At 35.4% G+C, this 12,737-nt stretch overlaps 1 protein-coding gene across 1 annotated transcript; it reads left to right on the top strand.

The window, feature by feature from the left end:
• The first annotated feature begins 4,547 nt into the window (after positions 1-4,547).
• Positions 4,548-7,297, top strand: LOC126762285 (U3 small nucleolar RNA-associated protein 14 homolog A-like). The gene is made up of 2 exons (XM_050478946.1): positions 4,548-5,019; positions 5,077-7,297. Exons 1-2 carry the CDS (start codon positions 4,624-4,626, stop codon positions 7,132-7,134), a joined length of 2,454 nt encoding a protein of 817 aa, XP_050334903.1. The 5' UTR covers positions 4,548-4,623; the 3' UTR covers positions 7,135-7,297.
• Positions 7,298-12,737: the final 5,440 nt, after the last annotated feature.

The raw sequence follows: 12,737 nt of genomic DNA, 5'->3' as shown, positions 1-12,737 counted from the left end.
TATGTGGGATATTTTATTAATCTCCCACATAACACCACCAACAAGCAGGGAGTTGCCATCCTAGTTAAAAGAAATCTACCTCACGTATTACTTCCCATACCCCTTTCAATTTTTTCTTCTGTAGCTATTGAGATCCTCGCCCCCTATAAAATTTCAATCATCTGTGCTTATTCCCCTCCTGATCAATCATTTTCTACTACTGAATTTTTAAATCTTATTCCTTCCGGTTCAAATCCTTTTATCTTGTGTGGTGACTTCAATGCTTGGAGTCCCCTTTGGGGCTCTGCTTCGGCTAACTCCAAGGGACGTAGCATTGAGGATGCCTTACTAAGATCCAACTGCATTGTTTTAAATGATGGTTCCCCCACCCATTTTTCCACTCACTCTACCTTCACTAATATTGATCTTTCCATATGTTCTGCCTCCCTCTCCTCAAAAATATCCTGGTGTTGTATTGATGATCTCCATGGCAGTGATCATTTTCCCATCCTTTCCAAAATATCTACTTCTCGCCCTCATTCATTTTTTAAGCCCAGGATTCGGTTTAAAACTGATTCGGCTGATTGGGATAGGTTTGAAGAAGCCTGTTTTTCGCATTCACGTTATTTCCCCTTTTCTTCCAATATAAATCAAGAGGCTTCTAGAATCCAAAAAATTATACGTTCTGCTTCTAACTATTCTTTTCCCCTTTCTTCTTCTAAACCAGTCAAGCTTGCTCCTCTTTGGTGGAATAATGAGCTTTCTGCACTAAGAAATCTGAAACAGATCGCATGGCATCAATTTAAACGTTTACGTTCTAGTGTAAACTTAATAGCTTACAAAAAATCCAATGCACTTTTTCGCCATAAAGCTAAGGCTGCTAAGGTTCATTGTTTCCAAGAATTTACGAATAATATCACTTCTTCTTCGGATTCTAGAAAAATCTGGACTGATATGAAAAGACTGGCTGGTTTATCACCTTCTTCTCCTATCACTTATTTAAATACTCCTCGGGGCACTCTACTATATCCCAAAGATATAGCCTTAGAGTTTGCCACCCACTTTTCCAATATTTCTTTGGACTCCAATTTCTCTTCTGATTTTTCCTCTAGTAAACTTTCTTCTCTTTGCTCTCCTTACCTTCCTCCTTCCACCTTATCTCAATCAGCTGAATATTTAGATGCCGATATATCTGAACTTGATTTTAATTTAGCCCTCTCGTCAGTCAAGGGCAAAACTCCTGGCATTGATAAAATCTCTTACCTTATCATCAAGCACCTTCCTCCATTCCTTATATCCCGTCTAGTCAAACTTTACAATAGTATTTTTCTCAGTGGCAACTACCCTGTCCTCTGGAAGACTAGCGCGATTATTCCTATTTTAAAACCTGGTAAACCTCCTGGTGTGGTCAGCAGTTATCGTCCCATTTCCCTTCTTCCTTGCCTTGGTAAATTGATTGAAAAGATTATTGCTACTAGACTCGCCTGGTATGCTCAATCTAATAATCTCATTTCGCACAACCAAGTTGCGTTCAAGAGGGGGCAGGGTACGTTGGATGCTCTCCTGCACCTTGATCACTTTATCTCTGATACTCTGTCCCACAAAAATCATGTTTCTATTCTTTCTTTAGATTTCCTAAAAGCATTTGACAGGATTGGGATTCATGTAGTGTTAAGACAGCTTAGTAGGTGGAGAGTGGGTTCTCGTATTTTTAACTTTGTCAAATCTTTCCTATCCAACCGTAAATTAAGTGTTATCATATCCAATGTTTCATCCTCTGTTCTACCATTAGATAATGGTACCCCACAAGGGTCACCGCTCTCGGTGATCCTATTTACTATTGCATTTGATGAAATCAGTACCATTCTATCAGATTTTGTTACTATCCGGCATCAGATTTATGCTGATGATTTAATTTTATTCTCAAAAACTTCAAATTTGACTTCAGTAACAATTACTTTCTCTGAAATTTTATTGCGTCTTTCTCGTTGGTCCTCTACTTCAGGCACATCAATATCTTTTCCTAAATCGAAACTTTTTCATATTTGTAAAAAACATCAATGTACTATCCCAACGCTCACATTTGATAATACAAACATTTTGTGTACAGATAGTATTAAGTTCCTTGGTATTGTATTAGACTCTAAGTATACATTTAAGAAACATTGTCAGTATATAAGAAAAAGACTTTTTGTTAATTTAAATATTATTAAATACCTCTCATGTAAGCGCTCACTCATCGGCTCGGCTTTACTGGTCAACGTCACTAAAGCCCTCATCTCATCTGTAATTAATTATGGCTTAGAAATTTATGGACATCATTCTAAGAATCATCTAAAGATGCTTGCTGCGCCCTATCATTCTTCAGTTCGTTGTTCTCTTCGAGTGTTTCCAACATCGCCAATTAAAAACATACTGACGGAAGCTGGCCTACCTTCTCTAAAAGATGCAGTGGAAGATAGCTTAAATAAGCTTTATTCAAAACTCATACTCAGCACGAACTTTACTATAAAAAAGGACTTTCAATCATCACTTTGCAGAAAGAGGTCTCCTAAAATACCGTCTTCTATTTTTAAAAGTGCTTTGTTTGCTAAAACCAATGAGTTGCCGCTTAAAATATTGCTGCCTTGCAGTAAATATATTCCACCGTGGAAAGTAAATGAATCTTCTTTCATTAGTGATCTTACTTTTCTTCGCAAATCCATCACTCCAAGCACTGTGTATAAATCTCGATTTTTGGAATTATCTGCGCACTTCAAATCTTTTGGTTGGCAGTTTATATATACTGATGGCTCCAAATCGTCGCATACATCTTTTGCTGTAGTTGATGATAACCAACAAAGAATATCGTATGGTTTATTATTTCCATTTTGTTCAATTTTTACCGCTGAAGCTACGGGTATTCTCAAAGCTGTCCAGTATGCCCAACAAAACCTTGGTAAATTCATCATCTGTACAGATAGTCTATCGTGTTTTCAAGCTTTAAAAAACCGCAGTAACTACAATGACGTCATTATTGGCATTAGATCGCTGTTGTTTTCGTTAGCACATAGACTAAAAATAATGTGGATACCCGGTCACTCTGGAATCATTGGAAATACTTTTGCGGACTCGGTGGCTAAGGAGGTGTGCATCACTCCAACAACTACATCTGCCTTGTTTGTTAAGAGTGATATAAAACGGCTTATTATTCAACAAAGATCCACTAAATTGGCGCTTGATTGGATGAATTACAGACACCACTACTCTAGAATAAATTCAAATCGTATCAAACCATCCTTTCCGTCATCGCTTTCATCTAATTATATCATTCCATATATCAGACTTCGCATTGGCCACTCCATTATCACACACGCTCACATACTAAATGGCACTCAGATCAACCAATGCCCATTTTGTGATTCAGATTTAAATCTATTGCATCTTCTGCAACATTGTCCAGCACTTCAAACTCATAGACTGTCAAACTTCAATAATACTGATCCAATAATTTTATTGATGGATCCCTCAAGCAACAACATTTCGAAAATCTACAACTTTTTGAAAGACAGCGACCTTCTTCGACGCATATAACATAACCAGTCGGCCGATAGCCCATGATGCTAGTGCTGCGTATTTTCTTAAGTTTGTATAATAATTGTATTATTATGTAAGCTTTTATAAAATAAAAATATATGTCAAGGTCTGTTATATACTCTTTGTTTTAATTTTGAATCATAAATAAAATGTATTTCTTAATTGATAGAACTGATTAATATACATATGTGATAGAGTGGCCCAAATATAAGGAAAAAGAAACGATAATGGGTTAAAGTAAAGAGTAGACATTGGGTCAAAGTAAAGTGAAAGAGAATGAGAAAAAAACTCGAACAAAGTTGCGCAACACAAGTTGCTCGTGTGAAGGTAATGGGCGACAGCAAAAGAGAATCGCCCGAGAATTAGCAACAGAAGTTGCTTCGTGTAATAGCCGACACATTAGCACATAAATTATGCTCATTACGAGTGTAAAAAGTAATTTTTAAAATAAAGATTTCTTAGGTAAACACCTGCAAAAAGTGTAAAATGTGGATGTATTTAAATGTTTATAGTTTAATTTAATTAATTTGAAGTAAAAAATGTGCGTAAAGTGTGTTTAATGTGGTGAAATAGCGTGTGGAAATTTTGGGAATTTTTGAACTTTGAAGTCAAATATCTCGTAAACTAAGCGTTTGCGGTACCTATAACCCTATACATTTTTTTATCAGGAGGATTCTTTCCAACGGTACCTTCAGATCGCGGCGTCAAAAAAATCGGAATTGTGTCAAATTGTGTAAAACAAAACCGTATAAAAACAGAATTAGGTGTAATATATGTGCCGTTAAAAAATATTTGTCCTACAATCTGACAGTTTTATATTTTTTTCCAAACTTCAAAAATATCTATGCTGCAAACTTACTGTTTTTAGTTTTTTAGGACCACCCAAGCATTTAAAGGTTTTTATTTCAGTTACCTTCAAATGCAACACTGTAATACGAAAAAATTTTGAGGGTCGCCCTGACTAACAAATGAAAACAAACATCTGTCAAAAATTAAGACTGTGAACGCATGTGTTTCTATTTTATATTTAACTTATCGTATAATTCAAAGATTTTTTAAAATAACACTATGAGTGACGAGGAGGAGCAATTTAATCCCAAAGCACATAAGAAACTATTGCAAGGCATCAGCAGCCTGGGCAAAGCTCAACATATTAGGAAAACAACACGTAATGAACCTATACGTCAGCAGGATGAGTTTCAATTGGTAAAACCTGGAGACGAATTAGCTGCACGTTATCCAGTTGGCTTGCATGATATTGTAAAAGTATTGCAAACAACTAAGAAACATGTAGAAGCCGGAAAACAACTGAAAGTTGTACAGTCTTCAAAAAAAGTACTTGATAAGCCACTAGAAACTCCACAAGCAAATCGTCTTAAACGAGGACTCGGCTATGATAAAACGAAGAAAAATTTGGGACGTTGGGACGCCGTTGTGTCTCAAAATCGTAATGCGGAAACTCAAGTATGTATATAAATATTTGAATTGTTTTATTGACATACATTATTTTTATAACTCAAGGTTTTTCCTCTACGGTCCGAAACTATTTATGTTGATACGTCTTTATACCGTAAACCATTGGAACGATCGCTTAAGTCTGAATTAGCTATCGCGTTGGAAGCAGAACAAGCACGCCTAAAGGCCGCAAAGCGAGAATCAGCAGGTGACACAGAAAATGTAGAGGAACTAGCCAAAAGAGAAGCAGAGTTATTGAAGAAAAAGCTAACAAGAGACGAACTTTTTGCGCGCCGTAAAGAGTTAGCATACTTAAAAATTAGAGAGTCCCAAAAGTCATTAAAAGCACGCAAGCAAAACAAAATAAAATCGAAAAAATATCACAAATTGCTTAAAAAACAAAAAATGCAAGAGCAAATCAAACAATTTGAGATTCTGCAAAAAACAAATCCTGAGGCAGCTTTAGAGAAATTGAATGAGTTAGAAAAGAACAGGGTTTTGGAAAGAGCTAGTTTGCGCCATAAGAACACTGGGACATGGGCAAAGAATTTGCAAATACGTGCAAAGTATGATAAGGACGTAAGGAAGGACTTGTCTGAACAATTGCAAATTAGTCGTCAATTAACGCAAAAGAAAATCGATAGCGATGATGACACTGATGATGACAATCCCACAAAGGCTTCCCACATCAGCACTCAAAAAGAGTTGAATGAATCTGATCCCTTCAATCCATGGACGCGTTTAGAAAGCATTCAAAAAGACGGAGGTACTAATGAAGTTGAAGGTGAAAACTGGAGAAAATATTGGCTGGATCGAAATGAAAATGAAAAAATGTTGGATGAATATAAAAAGCTTTTAGTTGAAGAAGATATGTCTGATGAAGAACAACAAGAAATCAAAGAAACAACAAAAAACGATGAAAAGTTCGTTGATGAGGTTGATTCAAGAAAAAAAGCTACTAAACAGAAAGTGAAAAAAGCTAATAAAATAAGCAAAAAGGTCATAAAAGCAAAGAATAAAACTACAGTGGTCGAAAAAGAAATTAAATCTAGTGGAGCTGGTGAATGGTTAGTTGAAGAGACTAACATTTCCAATTCGGAAAATATTTCCAATGATACCAATATTGATGATATTTTTGATAAGCAAGAGGACAAAATTAAACAAAAGGTGACTAAAAAAATGAAAGAATTGTCTAAAAAGGCTAAGCTTTTAAAAAAGACTCAGTTGAAGGATACAAAACAAAAAAAACCCCTGAAAAAGGATGAACTGAAGAACTTAAAAGATTTATCCTTTAAAAAAGAATTGAAACGGCCAATAATAGACGAAGAGCTCGGTATTGAAGGAAAGAGTAAAAGCAATGTTGAAATCAATATGGAAAAATTTAAAAAGGATAGTCAGTCTCTACAGACTGAACCACCAACAATTGAAATAAAACCTTCCTCAATTATTGATCCAAACAAATTGGCTGATGTGAAACTTAAACAACATGTAAATAACTTCATTGGTTTGAATGAATCTATTGGTGCTGTAGACGATGACGTGGACGTAAGTGGCGATGAAGACAATTATAAGGTTTACTTAGATCAACAAATGACAATCAGCCAAGCATTTGAAGACGATGATATTATTGCCGACTTCACCCGCGATAAAGCTAAAGACTCGGAAGTAAAAGACGCAGAAATCGATTTGTTTATGCCTGGTTGGGGTTCATGGGCTGGCGCTGGTATTTCCGCTGAGCGACAAGCTGCTATTAAAAACAAACGTCTAGTTCTTAAGTTAGCTAAAAAGGAAAAGCGTCGTGATGATAATAAAGGTGGCCTTTATATCAACGAAACTGCGAGTAAACAATTACGATCTCATCTTGTTTCTGAAGTGCCATTCCCATTTACCTCTGTAGCTGATTATGAAGGAAGTATTCGCGCAACTATTGGACGAAATTGTGTTCCGGAAACCGCTTTTCGTATGCTAACACGACCGGCGATCATAACACATAAGGGTCAAGTAATTGAACCCATGGATCAAAGTGAAATAACAAAACCGCAGCGCAGGTTAAGACATGTAGTTGATAGAAGGATAGCAAGAATGAATGAAAATCGTCCAGCAAAAATGGTTAAAACAAAATAAAAATACTACAAAAACATTTTAAAAAATGCGTATGTATTAATATAAATTTTAGTCTTTAACTGCCGTTTTGTCATATCGACTATACAGCTTAACTGATGCTGAGTGAAAAAACTCGTTTGTTAAAATAATTGGTATACAAATAAATTACAATACAGGAATATAAGCAATCGTGTAAACATTTGCAAATAATAACTTTTTAGTTATTTGCGAAATGCAATAATAAGTATAACTGTCTTGAAATAATTCTGAGCTTTATTAGAGATCTAAACCCTTTTAAAGATGTTTTACTATGAATAAGTACATATTTGGGTAAACATTTACATTCATATCTATGTATATAAATAAAAACAAGTAAGGAAGGGCTAAGTTCGGGTGTCACCGAACATTTTATACTCTCGCGTGATAAAGTGATAATCGAGATTTCATTATACGTAATTTACATATTTTTCAAATACCGTATTTTTGTAAACTTTTATTCCGCTATCATCATTGGTTCCTAATGTACTATATATTATACAGAGAAGGCATCAGATGGAATTCAAAATAGCGTTATATTGGAAGAGGGCGTGGTTGTTAACCGATTTCACCTATATTTCGTACATGTCATCAGGGGGTTAAGAAAATATTATATACCGAATTTCATTGAAATCGGTTGAGCAGTTCCTGAGATATGGTTTTTGGTACATAAGTGGGCGAGGCCACGCCCATTTTCAATTTTTAAAAAAAGCCTGGGTGCAGCTTCCTTCTGCAATTTCTTCCGTAAAATTTAGTGTTTCTGACGTTTTTTGTTAGTCCGTTAACTCACTTTTAGTGATTTTCAACATAACTATTGTATGGGAGGTGGGCGTGGTTATTATCCGATTTCTTCCATTTTTGAACTGTATATGGAAATGCTTGAAGAAAACGACTCTGTAGAGTTTGGTTGACATAGCTATAGTAGTTTCCGAGATACGTACAAAAAACTTAGTAGGGGGCGGGGCCACGCCCACTTTTCCAAAAAAATTACGTCCAAATATGCCCCTCTCTAATGCGATCCTTGGTGCCAAATTCCACTTTAATATCTTTATTTATTCCGCCATTTTGTGGGCGTGGCAGTAGGCCGATTTTGCCCATCTTCGAACTTAACCTTCTTATGGAGCCAAGGAATACGTGTACCAAGTTTCATCATGATATCTCAATTTTTACTCAAGTTACAGCTTGCACGGACGGACAGACAGACGGACGGACGGACGGACAGACAGACATCCGGATTTCGACTCTACTCGTCACCCTGATCACTTTGGTATACATATATAACCCTATATCTAACTCTTTTAGTTTTAGGACTTACAAACAACCGTTATGTGAACAAAACTATAATACTCTCTTTAGCAACATTGTTGCGAGAGTATAAAATGAATCGTCAAACTGTATGTACGCTCATAATTCAATAACACCTGGACCAATTTGGCCAATTCTTTTTCTTAAATGTTCGTTGAAGTTCAAAGATGGTTTTTACGGCCAGAAAAATTCGAATAATTTCCGGTAAACCCCTAAAAACAGCACTTTTCTTTTCCCCATACAAACGTTATATAAAAATGAATGTTTGTTTGTTAGTAACACTAAGAGAACGGTTGAACCAATCTTGATGAAGTTTTAAAAGGTTGTTTGTTGTGGATCGGGAAAGCTTTAGAAACAAAATACCTTATACTTTTCATGAGGAGAAATCGGAAAATTGGACAATTCCAAAAAGTAACATTTCCATACACATTTTTTCAATTTTTCTTTGTTTTGTTTTTCAATATTTTGATTCGTGAATTATTTGAATCGTTCAATTGCGGTCGCTTGCTTTTTTATTCCGGCTATCCAAAGGAAAAATGATTGAAAACTATTCAGAGAAAGCTTGTGTGTTTAGCACAATGTGATCAATTGCATATTGAAATTTGTTACGAAGCCACGAAGAGGTCGCGCTAATATTGGTCGGCGTTCTTTTTGCCATCAACGTATGGCAGCCCAAAGAAAGGCCAGAAGTACTCCCAAAATGCGATGACATACGTGCGGAATTATAGATCGCGGTCAATCAGCTAGCGATCGTAACGATATCACAGCACGACTTTTTAAACAATAGCTGCGATGTTTGATGGTCTTTATCTTGAAGCAACCTATGGTATATATGGTGCTGTTAAATGCTGAATGTATTCTGTTGAGTAGTAAAAAAGATGTTTGCCGCACGCACACATTCTTCACACACATTGCGTATTGTGAATGGTACAGTGTGTGCAACTTTTTGAGAAGCATGCCAGCAATTGGATTTGCTGGAACTTCGCATGCCACTGAAGTTCGCATGCTTTTCGCGAAGATCATTTCGACATATCAGCCTTCAAATGTGCGTTAATTATGGGATACGAAAAAATGACACTGCCGATGACATTTTACATTGTATTCGCTAAGAATTGGCAAATTCCGGTTGATACTTCCAGTGGTTTGATATCAATTTCACCTCCCTTTTGTCAATGCACTTCAACGGAAGATGAACTCATCACGAATATTTATCAGAACATTGGCCAAATTATCGTAACTACGATTCCTTAAGTGCACGCACAATTTTAGCTGCCAACATACTGGTGTTAATAACTTAAACTGGAAGATTCAAAGTCAAATTCCGGGAGGTTTGTGCTCATATAAATCGATCGATCGTCTTGACAAGGAAGACGAAACCGTAAATTATCCAGTGGAATTTCCAAATTCTTTGGAGAGGCTTGGTATGCCCCAGCAACATTTGCGTCTCAAAGTTGGATTTGTCATTATAATGTTTAACAATCTTCATGCGCCGAAACTATGTAATGGAACCCGACTAATTATGACGCAGTTAGCGAATACAGGGGACAGCCATTTCAGTTCAAACGTCTTCAATTTCCAGGCAAAATTGCCTTTGCGCTAACAATCAACAGGACACAAGGAAATCGGGAAATGCTATGTTCTTCACACGCCCAGATATATGTGGCGTGTTGACGAGTTGGAAACCCATCTTCTCTCCCATCTCCAGAGAACTTTAAATTTTGATTTTTACATAATATACTATTCTAATAAATATTTTTGTATTATATTATATTTCCTACTAATAGAAATTAAATTTATCACAACAATATATACATATGTATGTATGTATGCATGTATGTACATCTTCTATCATATTAATCTTATGTCTCTGCACATGGTCATATCATAATCTTATTATGTATACGCATGTGCGCATTCAGAAATTCAAATCATGATTTTATCACTTATCAATATACATAGTAATGTATTACATATAGTAATGTGTTCATGCATTCATATATATTTATATGTACATACTTGCATACACTTCCGAACAAATAATGCACAAGCATACAAAGATACATATGCGTACACATGTGAATATGTCACCAACAAAAAATTTAAACATTGTTCTACAAAAACAACAATTGTCTAAATAGCAGAAGCATCACAAGTCAATCAGGGGTGTTGTGGAATCTGATAGTTGTCGGTATCAGAATTGAAACCGATCAAAAAAAGCAGTAGGTGTCATGAATTCAGACATTACTGGTTTGATATTCGAAACAGAATTTGTATCGGTTTTGGGTGTCACGGAAACCAATTTTATCGGTTTTGCTGTCAGAAACAAAGCAAGAAGATAATCGCACACAGATTTGAAATGCAAGTTAAGAAATCAAGTTATTTTATTGTTACGAATTAATTTATTTTTATTTTTATAGGCGAAAACATAAGAATAAAACACGTACTATTTTAATTATTGAGTTTTGAAAAACAAAAAAATGGGGATATTTAAGGGGGGAGCCTGCTTTAGAGGCTTAAAAAATCGATTTTTTTGAGGTTTTTTTTGGGAGGGAAAGAACTAATTGATTAAAGCGAAATTTCTAGGGTTCATAGTTATATATTTAAACAACATCCAAACATTTTTTGAATACGATTTCTTTGATATTCTGCCTTAGGGAAGCAATTGTTCGATGCATTTCGCATGTGCATTTGTCGGACGGCGGGCAGTATGCAGGTTGCAATTTCTATCGGAAACAAAAAAGAGATTCAAATTTGTTAATAACTTATGTTCAAGTTAAACTAGGAAAATTTCAAAAACAATTGTAAAATTCTTAAAATTTTTTAATTCGGAATTGATTAAAAACTTTAATAGGATTGCTTCCTAATGTATTCGTTTGCAAGTTTTGTAAAATTAGTAAACAGCTGGTTCGAATATTGGTTTTGCGTATGTTCGAAAAGACGAAAATCCAATCAAATTCTGTGACATCATTGATAATCAGAATTGGTTTGCAATTCTGACAGCTAAGCAATTCTGTCTTGGATTCCACAACACCCCTGAATATGTCAGCCAAATTGGCGAAGCCCAAATGTAGTAAATTTTACAACAAAAACGATTTCATTCATAAACGCAGGCGCAAATTCCACAAGCGACCTCGCTTTATTCATAAAAACTGACGCCGTAACATCTCCCCGAGCATGCCTTTGCTAACAAGCATCTTTTCGCGACGATGGCAAAAGCTAAAAATCATAAATTGAACATCTTTCTGGTGTTTGTTCTAAGAAAGAAGTGAGAAAAGTGGCAACATAGCTGTTGTCGATTTGCAATATTTGTCAATTCTAAAATATTTTTCCGTGGCTCGCAAAATGCAGCGTGGATATGTATGCAAGCTCATACAAAAACATACATATTTACGCTAGCTTGTTGGCGAAGCTGTTCGAGCAGCAAGGGAAGCGGTAACAATCGGCGGCCATTCGTTTATTTTTTTCGGTACGGCTTGGATTTTCTGCGTGCAACACTGGTGTATGTGGCTCGCATTTACTTTCGTAAACATACAGACAAATGTGCCAAAGAAATAATATATGTATGTATGTATATGCCATAGAAATTCTATTGGTACAAATATGGAAATGATAACGAAATAATGCGAATATACATATTTCATGAAGGTCATTAATTTTTTTTGAAGAAATGAAAGGAATGACCCAAGACGTGTTTATATGAGCACATTTAAGTTCATTTGGCACATATTCATTTTGTAATAGTTGAAATAAATATAATTTTTGAAATAATAATTTATTTAAAATTATTTTTTATTTATTTTTTCCCGATTTTGTAAAAAAAAATTAGAATTTTTACCATTTTTCGGAAAAAAATGGTTCATGCGATACAAAATAATCACTCACATGTGACTCAGAGAATGCTTTTTTTTATTCTCTGTGTGACTTTGTATATTTTTCTTCAAAACATTTCTCTTTATTCATTCTCGCATGAATTCAGTCGTTTTCATTCATTCCTTCCATTTCTTTAAAAGAAATTAATGACCTTCATGAAATATGCATTTTCGCGTTATTTCGTTATCATTTCCATATTTGTACCAATAGAATTTCTATGGCATATACATATGTACATACATATATTATTTCTTTGGCACATTTGTCTGTATGTTTACGAAAGCAAATGCGAGCCACATACATATGTACATACATTCATAATAACAAGTGTCGCACGCTGTTCTCTGGTACAAGTACGTCCGAGCAGCGAGCTTCCGCCTGTACGACAGGTTCAGCACGGTGGTCATGTGGCT

Source organism: Bactrocera neohumeralis, chromosome 6 (assembly GCF_024586455.1).
Source record: "Bactrocera neohumeralis isolate Rockhampton chromosome 6, APGP_CSIRO_Bneo_wtdbg2-racon-allhic-juicebox.fasta_v2, whole genome shotgun sequence".
Taxonomy (NCBI): domain Eukaryota; kingdom Metazoa; phylum Arthropoda; class Insecta; order Diptera; family Tephritidae; genus Bactrocera; species Bactrocera neohumeralis.
This window is presented reverse-complemented; position numbering and strand designations above follow the sequence as displayed.

Bases quoted from the DNA above. Each gene is read 5' to 3' on its own strand.
- LOC126762285 (XM_050478946.1), top strand. From the start codon at position 4,624: ATGAGTGACGAGGAGGAGCAATTTAATCCCAAAGCACATAAGAAACTA. The intron at 5,020-5,076 runs GTATGTATATAA...TTATAACTCAAG, and splicing joins ATCGTAATGCGGAAACTCAA to GTTTTTCCTCTACGGTCCGA.